Source organism: Trichoplusia ni, chromosome 4 (assembly GCF_003590095.1).
Source record: "Trichoplusia ni isolate ovarian cell line Hi5 chromosome 4, tn1, whole genome shotgun sequence".
NCBI classification, from domain to species: Eukaryota; Metazoa; Arthropoda; class Insecta; order Lepidoptera; family Noctuidae; genus Trichoplusia; species Trichoplusia ni.
In genome coordinates this window covers 8,652,405-8,673,330 of record NC_039481.1, presented here as the reverse complement: position 1 = coordinate 8,673,330, position 20,926 = coordinate 8,652,405, and the positions used below count along the sequence as shown (strand labels likewise).

Below are 20,926 nucleotides of genomic sequence, written 5' to 3'. Positions count from 1 at the left end.
AAGTAAGGTACTACGAAGCGTCATATTATAATTCGTTTTTTTTTTCCAAATTTTGTTACTATTAACATTAGATTCTATGATAAAATTTTCAATCATTTTTATTCCCCGTATGTCTCGCAACAGGGGGATTTTAAATCCTATTCCGAATGTCTGTTCCTTTGAATTTGTAATATTTGTCGGAAGAAACAATTCGCGTCAACAGTTAACCGGGAATTTGTTTGAATTTGAATGTCGTGCAGTTTCCTTTAGTTTTAAACTCATCATCGTTGGCCTAACCTTTTCTCAACTATGTTGGAGTCGGCTACCAGTCTAACCGGTTTCAGCTAAGTACCAGTGTTTTACAAGGAGCGACTGCCTATCTGACCTGCTCAACCCAGTTACCTGGGCAATACGATACCCCTTGGTTAGACTGGTTGTCAGACTTTTCAAGCTTCTGACTGCTTGTAACGACTGTCAAAAATGTAGGAATAACAGCCGAGACCCACAATTTAACGTGCCTTTCGAAACACGGTGGAACTCGTTATGACAAAGATGGTCACCCATCTACGGACCAACCCCGTCAAGCATAGCTTAACTTGTGAGCGTTTCACTTATGCGGTTATAGTTTTAAACTATAATATTAAAATAACACTATAATTTGCTGAGTGCATAAGCTACATACCACTAACACTGATATTACTGAACTAGAGTCGTAAAGGGGTAGTGCATGAGAGGGTTTTGAGAGGTTTTTTATTCTTATTATGAACTTTATAACCTGGGAATATTTCACTGTACATCCATGGAATATTACTATCAGTCTGCAGTTAAAACGGTCTTCATTTTTGAAGACTAGAGAAAAGTAACACCATTCCAATTAAAAACGATCTGTATTCATAAATAAAAATATTTGATGTTACCAATCGCATAAAATCTTTCCAGAATAGTTTAAATTTATGCTTGGTTGGTCCTTAAGCTTTGCTTTAATTTTGAACCTGATATTTTGACAGTTACCTTGTACAATTTATGTGAACTACTCTTGTTTCTCAGGATACTGGCCGCTGGGCGTGGTGTGGTGCAACGTGTACGTGACGTGCGACGTGCTCGCATGCTCGGCTAGTATCATGCACATGTGCTTCATCAGTATCGGCAGGTATGACTCCAATATACATATTTTTACATTAAAACTGTTTCCGTGCAACCTTATGGAGTTTTTAATAAAATAGTTCGACTTGCGACCTTAACGTTGCTTGAGGTCATGGCAAGGATTCCAGTTAAGTCCAAAACGATTCATGAGATTTCAATAAGTGCGCTCCTATACAGTTATGTACAAAAAATAATCATAGTGGGCTGATAGAATAAAGTATGGTAAGTCAGTGATTTTGTAAAAGGTGCATGATATAATAAGCTGACTTAGCTGTATTTGTATAATTGCTGATAGCATAGCCTTACCCAGTTAAAAAATAAAATGTAAAAAAAATAAAGATAATAAGATAGTGGCGACTGCTAAAGTGATAAATATGCCAAAATATTCAGGTTTTTAGTAATGTGATATTATGATATGTACAGAAGTATGTTTGATATTGTTGTTTCTAAAAGTACAATCTGCTTGTCGTTCAGTGATTCAGAATCGATAGCTCAAAGCCACGAGCTTGAATTGTGAAAAATTGGCTAGTCAACAGGTTGTGTAGGGTTGAATTTTATTTGAGTTTTGAAATTGGACAAATTGACAAACTATAACTATTCAGATATTTGTATAGCACTCTCTTGCTATGAAACTACTGTTAGACGATAATTTTATTAAAAAGAAACTTGTGCCTTGGTCCTGAACACAAATTAGGCGAATCTGAGGGCTAAGACTGGTAAAAAGTCAAATGTATTGAAATGACAAATGAAAGTCATAGACAGACACTTGAAGATTTCTATTCGATAGATTTCTATGGACTTTTCAATGTTATCTAAACTACGCAGATTTCTAAAGATTTTATCAAGAAAAAAGTATTGTACCACGGCATTTCTGCTAATGTTGAAACAGTAAAGTTTAAATATGTCCAATAAATACTATAAATATGATTCTCATCCATCCACACATCGCCCGACTTTGATCATGAAACTGAGACAAACTAAATTTAACTCCATTATTATGTTACAAAGTTCAAAGCGAACAGCGTCAGAAACGTGACCGATGCATTCTATATGAAATGAAAATAGAAATTTAATGCTATTTTTAGTCTCTTAATATTTTAAAGTTACATAACTGACATTATGTAGCTGATGCCTCTTGTGTACGGTCTGTTTACATACAGACTGCACGGATAGCCGAGTGATTGAGGTCACCACGCCAAAACCAACTAGGCGCGACGTGTCGCTAGGTCGATCCAGTCGCAGGACATGCGTTTGTAGGATGCACGAATTGTTGATCCACGCTTGGCCTGAGTCTGGGTGTCTTTGTAGATGTGACTTGAGTTCTGTGAAACATCCAGCAACACAAGGATTACATTAAAACAGTAAAATATTCACTAAAAAATCTAGTATTAAAACGATAGTCACTTGATTGTACCAGTTACGAACAAGTGTCATACTAGACAGTACACAACACTTAACAGGCACTTTACAAGGTTAAATGCGTTTCAGTGCTAGTGGAATGTGGTTTAGACTAAAAAGCATCTGTTTTATCAAGAAAAGCTGTTATACTTAATATTTTAATTGGATCGCTTTAACGAGAACCAATTAAAATAAAATGTAATTAAAATAATGCATCATTAAAATTTCACGAATTTCTATCCACTCAACGCCGTTTATAATTTCGTCCCAAAAAGTGAAAGAAAATTACCTGCGGTTGAAAATGATGAATATTTTTGTAATAAAAACGTATTATTTTTACGAACGTTAAGTGTTTTATTTGAGTGCTGCGTAAAATATTTTATTTAAACCGCCATTATGGACGTAATGTACTTAGCAATCATCAAAAGAATACTTACTGAAATACAGGGATGGTTTCGTATCTTTTTTTAAGCATTTTTCACGTCACGTTATAACAATTTTTGACCTCACTTATTTCGGACACAGAGCTGAACTGTGTTGAAAAGTAAAAATGTATTTGGACGTAAAAGGCAATTGAAAAGGCAACTGAAGCTTTTTCGTCGACTATAATTAGGTCTTCATCTACTATGGGGTCGTGAAGTCTAACAAGGTGCAGGTAATTTTTAAGGGCAGCTTTTAACTGTTACGTGAGGCGAGTTTCAGATTGTAAACCCGATGCCGCGTCAGCTCCTGATAACGCATTTACATTTGTAAAAATGAGCTGTCTCGAACTAGTCGGGTTCACGAGAAACACGCGTAATTAAACCCCGATTAAATGATTAAGAGGCATTTGATAATATGGCTTTCATAACAGCAAATATTACTCACAAAATGAAGCAAAAATTTCATCCGCCATTTCTTACAACTCCACATAAATCCAACATGCACAAATGCGCCAATTCGAACACCCTTTAATCCACAAATAGTTGCTCGGAGTGAATAAATACGAAACGGCGTTTTCGTGTATTATAAATTACACAAAGCCGACACAAAAGCTAATATTCTTCCACCTTGCGTGCTTCTAAAGGGATTTTTTCACCGGTTTATTTATTTTAGGCTTCGATTTATCTGGGAGACGTAAATCTTCAAACGTGACTGTACAAAAATGTTGGAATGCGATCTAAATCGTTTTGGTATTTACCTTTATTCGCAAAATGCTTTTGTAAATAAACCTTTTGTATCCTATAATTGTCGTAGTCTAGAGAGGTTTACTGTTCCCTAAAATCTGATGATCCTCGAGACAATTTTACGTGTATTTATTTAAGCAAATTATTTTTGACAATATCGTAGTACTTTATGTTGGCTGGGAGGTAATATCACTTCAGAGAAAAAAATAGCGGTAAAGATAAGAGTGCTGTATAAAACTTAATATTATTATATTAAATTCTTTTATAAGATATTTCATGGTTTGCGGCGTGTGATCCTCATAAATATTATTTTGTGGCTAGTACATCAAGTGTTTCAGAATCTTCATCAAAACCGCAAAGGGATTTAACATTTAGTGTTCTCACTTTATTTCATAGTAATAATTTATAACTTTTAATGCATTTAACATTTAATTATTACAAAAGGTACTCAACAAAAGACCAAGACATAATATTGATGTTCGTGTGTATGAGGTCCCAAGTTTAGGTAAATGTTTGTTCAAATTGGTTACTGAACTAAAAAAAAATATAACGTTCCATTATTCTACGTTTAATATGGCACGTAACACATTTCATTTTCTCCATAACTGTGACTGTAAAATTATGTCACGAAAATACATTACAAAAAATATCCAAATGTTAGTGTCCTTATTATTTTTGAAGCATCAAAGAAAACAAAAGGTTTCTCTGACAAAACCTGTCCCTAAATATTTATCTTCAATATTCACGCTACCTGTAATTTTCTCCGAAATTTAATAGAAACTGCTTCAATACACCTCGAATTAAAATTCGTCGTTGACAAGACACTTTTATTAAAATTTTGCGACGCGATAATTTAAAATGTCCATTGAGATTATGAAGATTTCAGTGCCCGTACTATGAGTTTTTAGAATACAGCTGTTCTATGGTAGAAGCGAGAGGGCACAATATTATTGATAAGGGTTTATTTAAGGACATGTTTTGTACATCAATAGTGTGATAAGGAAAGAAGGTTATTTATTTTTATTCACAAAAAATGAACAAAGCTGAGCAATTGGCACTTATAACAAAATATAACATATATTTATTTCATTTTCATCATTTTTTATTCATTCACAATTGCCTATCCGTTAGATTAAAACCTCTTTCATTGTACAAATCATTTGGCTCCACAGACTTCATAAACGAGAACCATCACCATTTTCCCAAATTTCCTTTTGGATAACAATATCCATCGCATATCACTTGACGACGTATCTTGCTTCGTCAGACGAAAAATGGGTATGATAGGAGAGTGCACAATTTACGTCCACGTAATTTTAATATATCGCACGCTTGCTATACCGACGTGCCACTTATGTTGGGCCAGTAAGGTAACTGAACGATCAACGATACTATCAGAATTTTAATTAAAATTTTTGGATGACAAGGTCAAAGTGGAGCAGTATTTTTTTACCAGACTTCTTTGGATATTGCAATCAATTTGAGTATAAAGACTAGTCTGAAGTGTAGATAAATTTAGTATTATTTGCCTAATCGATCTAGTTAAAAAAATACTGATGGATAATGGCTAGATATTAATGTTTTGAAAATTATGATGATAGATTATTTTTTGGCACTGAGGACTTTGGCTTTTGAAAATTTAATAAGTTTAGACATCATCCTACAAAAGCAGTTTTACCGCTGATTTTACAGCCAAACTTAATATGAAACTTCGTCCAGCCGTATCGGCGATACTAAAAACTCATCAATATCACCTCGAACGTGGGAATAAGGTATTTCTAAACGATTTATGGCAAGGACTGCGGCTGGGACTGCAGTCCAGTGGAACGGATCGTGTATAGAATACCTTATTGGAAAATTGGGAGCACACGAGCGTAAGTTCGGATCAGTACGCTACGTTTGTTTTCATGAATTGTGTAGGTTTTAGGGACTATTATTGGCTTAATAGTTTTACGATATTAAAGTAACTTATTTTTTCGCGATTATCTTTATGGATGCTCATTTCGCGAAAAGTGGGAGAGAATGTAAGCTGTGCATAGCAAGTGTCTAAAAGTCATTTACGATAACTGACCGTTATGTTTTAACTGGATAAATCAGCTTTTTGCAAACAAACCTCTTAATTGAACCTCTTTGGTAAACCCATTGTAGTTATAAAATAAAGGCCTCTTGATGCCATGTACTATAGTGACACGATCGAAAACTATAAACCCATTTTTTCCACCCGCGTTCAGCAGTTATTTCCATCCCGTAATACGCTATGTTTTCAAACTTTACCTTTTATAAAAGTCAATATACTTGCAGAGCGTAGGTAACCCAAATACCTGGAAACTAGAGATTTTCCTTTCTCATTGTATTATCAACGTAGACTTTCTTTGAATTTAAATTTCGTCGAATTAAACTGATGTGGTTTTCAGTATAATTTGCTAGTCTTTGATAAGTCCAAAAAAGCTTTTTTTTTTATTTTCGTTACAAATTTTTGAACATAGTACAGAATTAAAACAAAAGCAAAAAAAAAGAGAAAATATCTGATCACGAGTCCATTACAAAAGCTTTGTTGTCTAATGGATTGTCGATCAAAAGATAATCAAAAAAGATAAAAGGGAAAGCAATTAGAAAATTCACAAAAGTTACCGCAAACTTTGCCCTCTTTCATTGACAAGTGTTTGATAAATTATCACAATCAAGAAATTAAGAGAGTTATCAATTTCAACATTCTTTGAAAATTATGAAGTTTCCATTTTATAGACTTTATATCTACTGAGTTTTAATTATGATTTTCTTAATTAAATGTTGTGTTTTTTTCCTTTAATTATCCCCGGATATATACTAAGGAATTTAGTCGATATCCATGCAGTCAAATTTGAAACAACTGTTCAAGTCTCGTTCATTTTCTCACAAAGAGACTTTTGTTGGGTAATTTTTTATATTATTGTACTAACGACGTTCATGAAAAAATAAAGTTCAAACTTCATTATTTTAACGAACCTACACTTTTTGCCTCTCAGCTGATGATGATGTTCTGTTGACAGATACCTCGGCATCCGCAATCCTCTGAAGAGCCGGCATCACTCCACCAAGCGGGTCGTCGTCATCAAGATAGCCCTCGTCTGGCTTCTTAGTATGTTCGTCTCTAGTTCTATTACTGTTTTAGGTAAGTCACAATTATGTAAGCATATAATATGAATTACTTTTTGTAAAAGTAGCATTTAAAATATTGCAAGAATAATCACGATTTGCAAGGGAATTCTTCAAATTCCGTCAGCTAAAATATCACTTTTTTGCAACTTCACATGCAGCGGTTCACTTGTGCGTCTTCCTCATGTGCAAAAGTTATACTATCCATCTACAATTTACTAAATAGATGACGAAATTATTTCATCAAATGTTGCTTGCCATTTTATTTGCACGTGCCAGCTCTAGAAGATGCATAGTATCGAATAATTTAATTAAAAACGACGCTCATATTATAATACTGAAGTTCAAAGTGATAAACGTAGCAATTTATGTTCAACAAGAAACCAGTATGAAAGACAAGATGACATTTAATACTCGAGTATTAAATTCCAATCAGGAAATAACAGTTGTTTGAAGACATTATACTCACAATGTTTAAGTGCACCCAGGTATTATAAACTCTTTAGAGAAGACTATCGCAGGTGTGGAAGGGAGATGCCGCTATCCGTAGTTTATAGCGCTGTCTCGCTTCCACAAAGATATGAGTACTGCTTTAAGAGGTCATAGTGAAAGTGGGAGGAGAAACTTTCACGATGAAGATATTAAACTATGCTTATAAAATGTGTTAGTTCCTTAATGACACACGTGTCTACCTCGTGAGAAAATAGAAGGATTAACTTTTACGAGAGCACAATACGAGGTGAGATTTACGAGATGCTAAATTTTAATGCGACGAAGCCTTAAAGTTTTAATCACCTTCGACTATAAAACACAGTAAGCTGCGATATCATAGCAAAGGATAACAATATAATTTTACAAATAGAGGAACAAAACCCAAAATCGGAAGGGAACGAAAGAAAATATTGAATAGCATGTAATTATCAAGGCTTCAGAAACAGACGGATGACTCGCTTATTTTTCTTCCATGGCTACAAAATGTGGGGCTTAAAGTCTTGAAGAATAACAAATTGAACATCGCTCGTATAATTAGCTAGACGTTTATGGCCTTGGACTGATAATGAGCCTTTGTTGCCATCTCATTAAGGAGATTGATAGATCAGTTTTAAAAGCCGATTGAATTTTAGGTGGATTTTGTGGAAGAAACAAAGAGGGTAGTTTAATTTTATTGTTTTAGTAACAATAAAACCAGTTTTGGTAACTGAGGATTTGTGAACTGAAAGGGGTAAATTAGTTAAAGTCTCCTTTACTATAGTAAGGGATGGTGCTATTAATGTTGATAAATTTGATTATTTGATCATTTCCATGTTGTGTGCCAAATTGTTTACATGTATTGATTGCATAGGTAGTAAGAGGATGCAAAACAAAATATGAAAAATTCTCTTTGAAAAATACATTTAGGTAATGAATTAAACTGTATTAACAATGTCAATTTCGTTACGTCACAAGCCACCTCGCCAAAACATTAAAGTAGTTAATTCTGAACCACTTTTATTATTCAGATTAATAGGCTAATAATACCTGTCTGATAGTATATATTAAATATCTGATGGACTAAAATATGTTTACATTTTTATACCCACTATCCCTATTCACAAGGTTTTCATGTCTCCATAATACGACTTGCAGTCCACAACTTTAACATCAATGTTCTTTCCAGGTCTTATCAATCGCACAAATATAATGCCGACACCGGAACTCTGCGTGATAAACAACCGTTTGTTCTGGATCTTCGGGTCTCTGGTCGCCTTCTACATTCCGATGCTGACGATGGTCGTGTCTTTCGCACTGACAGTTCAGCTGTTGAAGAGGCAGGCTCGGTTGGCTGCGACACCTGTGCCTGGGGGGACGCAAAGAAGGTAGTATTGGAATTAAAATGACATGCTGTTTTTGGAAATCTTAAAATAAGCTTGAAGTATGATTTGACCGTTATTAATATTTTGGTCTATAGAAATAGAATTGAAAATGAAGGTGTTGAAAACTTTTATTGATCTATATTTTCTCTTTTCTTTTCTTCTTCTTCTACATTACCTGAAATTGTAAATATAAACGCGGCATTTTTATTCATATTAAGTCAAAAAAAAATGTAAACCAACTACATACTTTTTTTTGTTTGGTGTTTTAAGTATTTTAAGCAGAAGTAAGTTCCATTTAAACGTATTCATTTTAAATATATCAACCATAGTATATAGATTATAGTACAAAAAGCAAAAACTTTAAATTAAGTCGACTACTTTGTCATGAGGTTTTATACTTGACAAAGTGGAATTTCCGCGTTTTTTCAGAATTTCAATTTCGCAAGATTGAAATTTTGGAATGTTATCAAAGTGAGCCTTGGCTTATATTTTGTATACCAAACGGCTCGTTTTTGAGAAAATATTTTAAAACGCATAACCTAAGTGTAGGATATTGTCATAAGTCTTACGTGACTGCACAAGGATTGCAAGAGGAATATACTATTCTGCCTCACAAAAACAGGATTCTTACAGATGTTAACCAACCTTCATTAATTGAAGTGGTACTCATAGCTAAAGAAGAAAGAAAATAAGTCGTCTTTAAACTCAAACAATTCCTTGACTCAACATACTTAAATGTTTTTGAGCTTTATATATGTATAAAGGTCGTTTTTTGCCACCCAACAACTTGTGAACCACGTTGTACAAGTTTAAGTTAATTTATTTTAACTTTGAGGCTCAGATCTTTCTTTACAGAACTTCTTAGTTTGCTGACATAAAAACTGTTCAAAATTCTTTTAAAATTTTATTTCACGTCCTAAATAGCCTGAACCCAGGATCTTTTTAAAGACTGGCAAAAAATATTAGGGTTATTTGACTTAAGCATTTCTTCAGCAGTTGTTCTGCATTCATCAGCTGAATTTCTAGGTTATGCATAATGCAAACCTTTGGAGTTGAATCTTTGAGATCTTTTATTAAAATGGTTAAAACTTTGTCATAATTTTATGACGACTGCTTGGCAAAAGATTAGGAGTTGCTTAACTCTCATTTTGCAGGTTCCTTGACAAACTTTCTCGAACTTTTGCCAAGTAAAAAATGTTTGCAAGTTTCCGACTAATTTCTAATTCCGGTAACGAGTCGTATTTGTAAGGAACGCAATAAATGTTTCGCAGGACTTAGTTTTTAAGTTCCAGAGGTTCACAAGTACCAACAATTTCATAACCACTTTCTTACATAAGTACACGTTATATATTTCTGCTATCGTATACTGCTTTCCATAGTCTGCGTATACGAAAATGCTCGGGAAATGATCAATTTTCGAGAAATACTTGCTAGTTCATATTTTGGGCACTCTGTTGAATTGGTTTCACATTAGTAGATTTTTCTACTGATAACTTGCTTCAAGTGACATCCAAACAGACCTTACAAAAACAAAATATTTTTTATCCGAATTCTTCCCTACCCAAGTACAGCTCAGAGGGTTTTTTTTTCTTAATTTGTCTGAGTTTCATTACGTATTAACTGCCCTCAATCCAGATCACGACGTGCAAAAACCGCATGTCATTTGGACCGTGTCTCGCGCAGATGGGTGCAGTGAGCCGAGGTGCACTACTACCGAGGCCGTATTAAGGTCAAAACAAACTGATGATATGCTACAGACTGCAAATTGTTTGGATCATTTGGATCGATGAGGTTTTTTGGCAGCTTCTACTGGAGGTCTTGTAAAAATTAAGTTGGTCTGTCAGAATAGCTTTAGAATTTCGTTCGAACAGCAAAAAGGTTTTGTCCTAAATTAGGCCCTATTCACATCAAACTTATAGTCAAATGTCGAATGTGAGGCTCATAGAAAGCCTCACTATCAGCTCAAGCGTGATTGTGAAGTAAGAGGATGTAGTTTGCCAGTGACAACTAAATGAAATTAAAATTGATAGCTAATTTAACAAAGGGGATAAATGACAAAACTTTAGAATGCCATATTTTTAAGCTCTCTGGAGTTGACATTTAATAACTGGTCACCCTGAGAAGAAGCATGTAGCGACATTCATCAAATTATTGCATCTTATTAATTCGACAACTTCAATAACTTATCCAACACTAGTTCACAGGAAGAACTTTAGTTAAAACCTTAGTTAGCTAAAAAATTAAATCTATATTTAAGCTCTTCGTTTACATTCACTTATTAGCAGACTTGATTGAATGATGTTTGAAACAAGATTAGTGCGAGCGAAATATAACAGACGTGTTTTCATAGGAAAGAAATTAGTAAACAAAAATTGTGAGCAAGGTTTTCGACCTTTAAACAAAATATTTACATTAATAATACGTTAATTCACGAGAAAACCTGATGATTAATATATAAATTGTTTATTTCAACTGTTTGCCTGCATTTTTTGACGACGGATGCTAAATCTGTAGGTAGCTTTTCGAAAAATCGGTGTTATCTACCGTAGGACAATTTGATCAACAAGGTTTAAGAAACATTGCAGATGGAACATCAATCATTCTTCCCAAACAAGGAAAATGAAGAACAGATCCGAATCGAATCAAGGTTAATCTGTTTGGGTCATTCCGAGAAACGATTGTAATTTTTGGTAGATTTGCGATTATTAGGGATCCGTTTTTTTGCGATTAGATTTGGATCATATTTTGCGGAAAAACGGGATTTTTCTTATCAGTAGACATTGTTTGGAGAACATGTTTCGTTTTTCGAGACGACATTCATCAGAATTTTGAAGAAAAATGAGTCTGGAATTCTTCATTTCTTTTTTCTAGAGTTACTGGCTCGAACTTGATATTACGTATGATTATAAAATAAAGCATAAAAAATACGCGTATCGGAAGAAGAGCGTTATTTCCAAAACTCTAATAGGAGTTAAGAGAGAAAAAAGCGGGCTCTACAAACGATGTATCCGTAAACGTTATAATTAGTATGTAGATTTAGATTGATACAAATTATGACTGAAGCCAATATTATATTATTTTTGTTTTTGTTACGATATTAAGGTTAGTTATTTTTTGGTCCCATCATTGGTGCCCAAAGCTTAAAACGGCACCCAACTAATGTGACCACGCTGTCCATCCTTCGATGATAAATTGCTGGTATCATTATAATAAAATTATCAACCTAAAAGTAAAGATAGCGTTAAAGCAACGCAATAAACGGTCATGAATTTGTTGGTACCCTCTGATTCACGCTTGACCGGTTTTTGTCAACGATGCTGTCACCGAATTTTAATAGTTCAGCTAGAATTAACTAATACGACCTCTTTTCGAATTCACCAAACTTTTCGTTTTTTTTTCTGCTTTAAACTTGCCAGTTCTTTGGACCTTTATTTTTCTTCCAAAAAAACGAAGCTACCAACGTAATCAACACGATAAATATTCACGATCGATCGACCGACTTTAAACGAAAGAACTATTGTTTACGAAAATGCTCAATAAATACACTTTGATCTCCTATGCGAGGGCAGGGCTCCCAAGAATTCTGTGTAATCAAAGGCTCCTATTGAACTTTAAAGGAGTGAAGGGAACTTTTCAATTTATCGGTGTTCCTCTGTTGCAGACTTGGGTTTCGTTTAGATGTTTTTAATTAGGAACTCAGTTTCTTTTCTTATTAATTTAAGTTGCTTATTAACATTGAAAGGTAGTCTTTCTTTTTGGAATTTCTTTCATTGGTTTCTTGTTTAAGTTTTAAATAGATGCTATTGTTGTTTGAAAATCGTTTTGACTGGAAAAGGTTTTCACTTCAAAATTAATGTATTTTTTTATCGATACGGGAACCATTGAATTAATAATTACTTATTTACGCCCTGAATCGTAAATAGTGATGTAATATAAGAACACAATATAAATCAACAACTGTATACTACCTAAGGCTTGACTGAGCAATATCACATTATTTATTGCATACTCTACGGACTACAACCCACTAAAACCGTAGTTCAGAAAATCCTTCCTCATATTTCTAACCAAGCTCAAATACCACCAATATTAAATATTATCTGAAGCTATGAGTATCCTCTATTGATCCAATAATGATAGACTCACTTGCGGTGAGCACAGCTGTTGATATCGGGGGTTTGGAAGAGGGAATATATGGAGCATAAAGGTACGTTTCCGTGCGTGATGACAGATCGCATATGATCGGTGCGAATGATGCCACGATAATCGGGCTTTCCAAATGCATGTAGATGTTTATGTGCAACGACTGATGTTGACAACGTGCTTTGACTGACCTCGGACGAATCTTGTTTATTTTTTTGTGAACGTAATTGAAGCAAATTAAAGCATTCCTTTAAATAACAAGTCAATTAACAAAAATAAAAATTGAGTTTAAGGGTTACCAAGGAGAACAGTGCTCTTAGTATCACACGTTTTTTGGAGAAAATTGATTGGCACACGCGGAGTCTAGGTATTTTCGGCGTATCAGTCAATCGCGGCCTTATACAAACGGCCGTACTGCAAGGAAATGTTCCCTTTGTCATCCTCAAAATATCTTTATCCTTTATGAATAGAGATATAGAGGTAATCTTTTAAGGGTAGCTGTCTGTTCATGGTAATTTATTTTGCTCTGAACAAAGTTTTTTGTGATGGCACTTTAATGACTTTTGCTCGGTTTTTTAGTGTCGCATCCGTCTTTTTTAGGGCCGTGTAATTTTTATTTTTACAGTAGACTGAAGGTTAATTTTAGCCTATACGATAAGGTAGGTAATTTTTGCTGAAGATAAAATTAAAGAATATCCTAATTTAAGAAATGGTTGTTTTTTTTTTTTAATTATAGGACGTCAAAAGTACGTAATTTTCAGCTTATAATGAATACTACAAAAGTTGAACATGGCTCAAAGAGCTTTTTAACCCTGGCTATAAATAACACAAGTTTTAACAATAGCTCTAAGCCAAAACAAATTCCCAATACTTTTGGATCGGGACCAATAATTTTTCATCCCTGTTTCTGAACTTTGTTTATGCGTTACAAAGGGCTGGAAACAAACAGGTTTATTCATACATTGGTCGTTCATTATGATCGATGGTACGGTCCTGCCCTCTACGTAAGCCGTTTGGCAACCAGCCAGCCCGGATTAGAGAGGACACACGGGAGGATATTGTGTGCGGTAGTGTCTATAGGTAGGTAACGTGTGTTTCTAATGAATGTCTATAATTACTTCTAAAAAATAATAATGTGCAATTAAATAAGATATAAAAACAACTTGGTAATTAACGTCATTAAACGAATCATATGGCTCTGCAATTTAAGTATTATTAATAATTATCATATGTTAATATTATCATAAATATTTAAATTCCATTCCTACGATGATATCTAGATCTACGTTTTCTTGTACTGGATAGTTATTTTTTTCATTTTTGTCTTGTTCTTAACACATTTCTTTAATTTTTTGGTGAATTTATCATCATGTCTATATAGTACCTTATTTAAGTTTCGTGGTTTGACAAATTACTGCAACCAAATTTTTTTTTTAAAAGATGGGCAAACAGAAAAGACTATCTAGACTGTGATGCAAATTTCTTTTTTTTCTAAATTGCGAACGTTTCGGCGCCATCTACCCAACTGTATGTTTACACAGACATCGCTCTAATATACAGTAATGGAAACTTAACTACCGAAATAAACTACACTTATACCGGTATACTTACCTATTTGTGAAACTATTACCTTGTATATTTAACGAAAACCACATTTTTAGTGAGAGTAGAGTTTTATACTTACCTATGTTACCATTAAATGACACAATTGTTTTATTAAATGTATGAAGTTTGAAGGGCCGGCCGGTCTTGGGCACATAAAATTGTCTTAATAGGAATTAAATGGGATCTCCTTCTAAACAATGTGTTTTTGTAGAGTTAGTGACGTTTCTACTCGTAGTTTCATCTCCAACGCCCTTATCTCACTAGCTTCACCAATACGAAAACTTGGCTATTTACATGTTGAATAGTTCTCAAACCTACTTTGCCAAGCTTGATCGAAGCTTCTACATTAGCGAATAAAACCAAAAACTCACCAATTCATTCCTATTCCTTCCTATTTCTTCCAACATTGATCTCAGTTCGATAGGTATGCACAAAATACGAGTCTGACTCCGATGGAAGATACCTTCAAAGGGTTTTATCTAAACGAGTTTAAAAAATATATAGAAGTGAACCTTAGTGTAATAATCTTCCGAACCAGTGAACAAGATCAGTATCGACGGGAAACGGTATTGATAGCTCTGCTGCTGAATATATTCGGAGTTGGACATCGTGGAAAATGTCTGGGGATTTTTAAATGTAAAATGTTTTTGCGCTCGAAAAATCAGAATATTATAGACCTTATTTTATGTAACACCTATTGTAACAATATTCTTCCAAATAAATAAATATCCCATTCAATATTTAGTAAAACATAATTGTGGTGTTGATGTCCGACTGTAGGGCACAGGCCTTATCCCATGTAAGAAAAAATTTAACATTGAATAACAACATCACTGCAGTTGCAGAATATTGTTTAGTAATAAAGGTAATGTTTAGTTGCTAATGGCGGATTTTAGCTTAAGAACTCGAGATAGAAACAACTATAAAAGTACACAAAGAGATAAATAAATGAAATGTGAAAAGATAAAATAACAAGATTAATAAGAACTTGAGAACCTATCCTCTAGTACTTATACGTAGTGGCGGATTTTAAATTGTAACGGCAACATTTTTCACACCAAAACGTAGCTTTTACGGAGATAAAATCTTTATTGGCGTTAGTTCATTCACATTGAAACGGACCCTACGCTCATAGATATATAAAATTCAAACTCGTTTAAAGAAAGTCTTTACCAACTGCACACTGGAGATTGAAAGCTTATAGATCAATTTCCTATCAAATATTTGAAAGTAAATGCAATTTTGTCTTCTGATATCTAATTTAAACTTGTTATTTATTAAAACTGATCTGGTAGAGATAGATTCTGGTGTGCCGATATTATTTTAATTGTGTATGGATATACTAGCTTTGCATGCCCACCCTTAACTAATCTAAAATGTTTCCGAGGGAACATATAAGATCGGGGTTAAACTATCCTATGTGCTAAGCCTGGTTATAAACTATCTGTTTATCAATTTTCGTCTAAATTCGAAAGTATAGTGGTTTTGCGTGAAAGAGGTACAAACATTCATACATACATATACATACATACAAACTTTCGCGTTAATAATGTTAGAGGAATGCTTTCCATAAAAATCGGATAGAAGAAACAATAGGTTATTTTTATTTAATCCCATTTACATTTGAGCATTCCCTCTTACCTGTTTAGTACACTTAAAATGTGTTTGGATAAACCTTCACTCAGACTGTAATAATTAAATTAGGGCTTACTACAGATATGGGCACGCACATAAGACGTCCAATTTACCTATGGGCCCAACAATTTCAGTATCACTAACTTATGCTCAAACTCAGTTAGCAACAGCCTCCCAGATCCCAAAGCTATTGTCCCAAATTCCAAATATCAATAACAAAACAAATTCCAATCACATAAACCCAGCGAACTATGTCCGCGAGGACATTACTGTAAACAAGATCATAACAAATTGCAACCATAAAATAAGCCAAATGTTGGCCGTTAATACCCGATACATAAAATACAGGCCGCGTTATAATCGGCCGTAAAAGCTTAATGTAATTGTTTGTCCATGCTTTCTACCAATATTGGTTAGTTGGCGATTGCTTACAAACTATCATCTCATGACTAGCCTTTTCCCAAGTCATGCTATTGTCGTCTTCTGATCGGATTTTGCCGAAGTATCTTTGGATTTCAACTAAGGAGGTTCTTAATTCGTCTCTATTTTTTTTTATATTTGTTGCCTATTTGATAAACCTGTTTTGTTGATTTGATTTTTGGAATAGCTGTCATTTGGTTACATAAAAAATCACTAAGATTACCATTACCCATTATTTTTTATTCAAAGTAGGTTTTATGAGTTTCTTATTAAAAAATATTATAATAGTAGGTATTTTCACTATTCAATTTAAAATCTAGATAACTCAGAATATCTTCATCAATTGAAATTGTCTTTGTCAGTTTGACTATCCCTAGTACAGACAGCATCTCATGAACCACAATTAACAGACTAGAGCCATTTTACAGAAGACGTATTTATTTTATAGTCAAATATAAGATTGTTATGTACAACCATCAGCTTTTTAAACAAATCTGCACTGTTCACTTGACCGCAGGCTTCGATTGCTTCAACTATAAGTCCATCATCATCATCCATCTTTGGACCACCATCAGCAGACTCTAGTTTACCAGTATTATTGTTCAATTCTAACGGATTACACTCAGCTACGATCTCTGGCACTACAAAATACGATACGCCAATAAACACATACCCGTTTTGAAGACGGCTTACTGTAGATATCATGTGCATTATTGCGGTACTTTATGAGGTGATTTCTCTCGGGTATTCAGTCTGTATGTTCTGGCGTCAATGGTCTAATTTAGAAGGAAGGCCGCTTATATTCGTACGTCTATTGTTTATTAGATATTACTATGTTGTTTTAGTGTTCAGCGTTAAGTACTTTATCTTTGGCAGGATTTATTGAGTACAGTTCGAGTATTTTGTTTTTGTACATAGGAGTATCTACTTTGTTTCTTGTTAGTTGTCGATCGATTAAGCTTAAGTGTTTATACAGTGATCTGACGCTGTATGTGTTATTCACAGTCCATTTTCTATTGTGTGTAACACAAAGTTAAAAAAGCAATACCAGTTTTGAAATAACTGAACGGGGTGTAAAATTTCGTATGTTTTTTTGGTACGGCCTACTGCTTTGAAATCTAGCTATGTGAACTAAATGCGCTAAATGAACTATGTGTCCTTCGGTTTTTAAGTATTTTAAGGGGGAATAGTTCAAGGGGTGGGCAGTGAAGGCTATATTTCATCCCAGCATTCCCAAGGAAACGACAACCAACGTGCGCTGTAACATCTAGTATAGCTTTAATTTTGCCCACAGACAATGCGGTGGCTACGACAATGGTCCGTCGCAGGGCATGCGGCGAGTCGGCGTCAGGAGTTCCCCAGACCTGTCCCCGAACAGGACCGTGTCGAGACAGCTGACGTGGAGGATTACAAGCACAACCAGGTTAGATTTATTACTTAACGTACCACTGTAGGTTAAAATGAAAATGTAATATAAGATATGTTATTGAGGAGTTTGCTTTGAAAAGGTAAATTCAATTTAATGAAATATTATTTTATTACATGTAAAGTCGTACCTGTAGACTGGAAATGTAAATAATTTCATCTCGAACCTCCTTATTAGTTTTTTTATAAAAGCAGCATCTTTGTACATACATTTTTTTCTATCATTCTTGTTACACACGTCCCACAGATATACAATGCACTTAATCATTCCCTAACTTTGATTGAAAAGCCTTCACAACGAACCGTCACCACATAAACATTTATCAAACCACAGACCACAAATGAACTCCATTTAAAGCAAACATTACCTTCATAGGGATACATTACCTACATAGTAAATCCAATCACTCCAAATTAGAAGAGCTGTGGTCATCGACGATTGACCACGACCACAAATTATCCATCAAACAAATATGGATGTTAAAGATCCATCATTGAAGGTTCTAAATAATGTGTGATCTGGAAATCTATCCCCATTTTCCCACGTTTTTATAAACTCGCTTTTCTTGTTTGTTTGTCGTTCCGATTGCATTTTTGTAACTCAATTATGAGACACTTACCGATAAGCTAGCATGCTGAAATTTTCAGGGTAGCTTCAAACCCGATGTAAATGCAATTTACAACTATAAAAACGGCTGGACCGATTTTGATACGATATTAATAGGTGACATTTAAAAACGTGGATTTTTAGATTTTCTATTGAGTTTTTATATTTTTTTAAAGTAATGTCATTGCAGTTGTGGAAACGAGACAGCACTCTAGATATGGCGTAGAGCGTCATCTCCCTTCCACATTAGTAGGCTCTCTGTGACCACGACGCCGGATCATTGTATTGAGCGATTAATTCAATTAATTGATTGCCTGCCTTTTAATTTAATTGGTTCGCCTTATTAAGTGGTATACACGTGATTATAATATCGCATTCTCGTTTAGGATGGGATTTAGTTCAGATTGTTAGGATATTTATTGCTATTGCTTGTTATAATTTTTAGTACGTTTATGTTGTTGTCTTGATATTTTTTCATGAAATCACTGCTATTATGACCGGTTCTGGTATCATAATCAGCTCTTACTCATAAAACCTGACTGTTTGAAACAAAATAAAAATATTTATTTTGGCATTGTTTTTAATGAAAAACGACACAGTAATGGAATGATGATTAATAAACCTTTAATGAATTAGCGCAAGTATTAGACCTTACCACCCAACTTACTACTCACTCAAAATTTTCTAAAATTTCCATTCATAGAAATACATACACACTTGATACATTTTTTTACAAATTCCTCAGAGCCCAGCGCAACAAAGTCGGCATGAGCGTCTCACATCCCCAGCTGTCGTACATGAACGGCTGCGGCACCGGCTCCTCGGGCGGCAGACGAGGCCACGACGTCGCCACGCAGACACCTCCCAGTATAGCGGCTGAAACCAGGCGGGCGAGGCTACGGCCTTTGAAACTCACTCTTGCTGCTCCTAATGCTTTGACGCTCAGGTAAGTGGTTTTTGTTAATTAATTTATTTGTGGTGCTTTGTTGGATTATTGACACCTGAACTTAATAACTTCTTCCACTTAAAGAGAGTGTCAAACTTCTACTGACTAAAATCCACCCATGTTCCTTCTTTTGTCCTTGGTGTACCGGGTCTATGGTAAGCCTTTCGGATACTGCCGCTGCCCCGGTAGGCATCAGCCCTAATGGGTTCTGAGGGCTTTCAACTTCTTTTCTGCCTTGTACATCTAGCCTGAACCATATACATGGAACAGGGTCTTCTTACTGCGACTGATGATAAGATTATCAATGAGATCACTAACCGAGGTGACAGTAGAAACTAAGAACGCTAGGTTATTCTTGCTCTTGCTCAGGCAGTTCAAGAGGCCCGGGGCATTTTAGTTTGTAAAAGTCAAACTTATCCTTTGCCTATTTACATCTATTTTAGCAAAAGCACTTAGGAAGCGGTGATGGGTGGGCGAAACTGGGTGCTGTCCAATGTAACCTGACCTTCAAAAAGTGCTACTTAGTAGCCTAATTTGAATAAATGAATTTTGATTTTGATTGATTTTGATTTTGCCCTCAAAATACGTTGAAGTCTTGTATGAGTATGATTGTGGATCGCAATAAATGATTGAGTATTGAGTATTCTTCCATTTTTTGTTTTCTTATCGACTCCGTTCTCTATCATGTTAATTCTAATTTCTAATTATTATTTCAGCAACTACAGAAGTAATCCCAAATTAAAATAATTTGATTTAAGAACCCATGTAATATAATAACTTTGAGTAATTACGCAGGTAAAATGTAAAAGGCTAACCAACCTAATTACGCCTGGAATTAGTAATAAATTATTAGTAGAAATTCTGGTTGTAATCTACGATTTACTCGGCGGGCCTCGAAGCTTAATTTATTATACATATACTACTAATTGCTGTAATTTAATTTAATTATTGATGATAGTTTAGCAGATTCATTATGTTTAATTCAGAATACAATAGCGAACATAATAGTTTGGGTTAGTCTGGGCGCCGCGCCGCGGTAAATTGCAAATGCGTTAAAGCTTGTCATAAGGTGAAAAGTGGGACTTTGGTGGTTTTGGACATTAGGAGCCCAGAATGATACAGCCAAGAAAGCCTTGCCTTGGTAAAACATCAACTTGTGTTTGCCCTCTGCTTTGCCGAATGAATATCGCTTATTTACAACACAGTATCCTTTTTCTGAAGTCCGCACAGGCGTTATATCGCATTAAAAAATAAGTTTTAAGCTAAGTCAAGTTAAGCTAGGATGTCAAAAAACTGATCATATACCAGCTATCCTTAAGCGCAAAAATAGAGGTATTTTTGCGAGCATTCTGATATATTTCTCCAGTATGTACTAATGTTAAGGACATATATTTTAACAATTTAATTAACGGTGCATGGTATTTTCGACCTTATGTTGTTTAGAAATTTAGTTCTTATTTATTTAAAACAT

At 34.5% G+C, this 20,926-nt stretch overlaps 1 protein-coding gene across 1 annotated transcript in view; it reads left to right on the top strand.

The window, feature by feature from the left end:
• LOC113492919 (5-hydroxytryptamine receptor 2B) overlaps positions 1–20,926 on the top strand; it is an 87,689-nt gene that overhangs the window by 54,979 nt on the left and 11,784 nt on the right. The window contains exons 3-7 of the mRNA XM_026870648.1: positions 1,027–1,129; positions 6,716–6,837; positions 8,479–8,677; positions 17,772–17,900; positions 19,255–19,455. Coding sequence (XP_026726449.1) covers positions 1,027–1,129; positions 6,716–6,837; positions 8,479–8,677; positions 17,772–17,900; positions 19,255–19,455 — 754 coding nt within the window. The remainder of the gene's footprint in view (positions 1–1,026; positions 1,130–6,715; positions 6,838–8,478; positions 8,678–17,771; positions 17,901–19,254; positions 19,456–20,926) is intronic.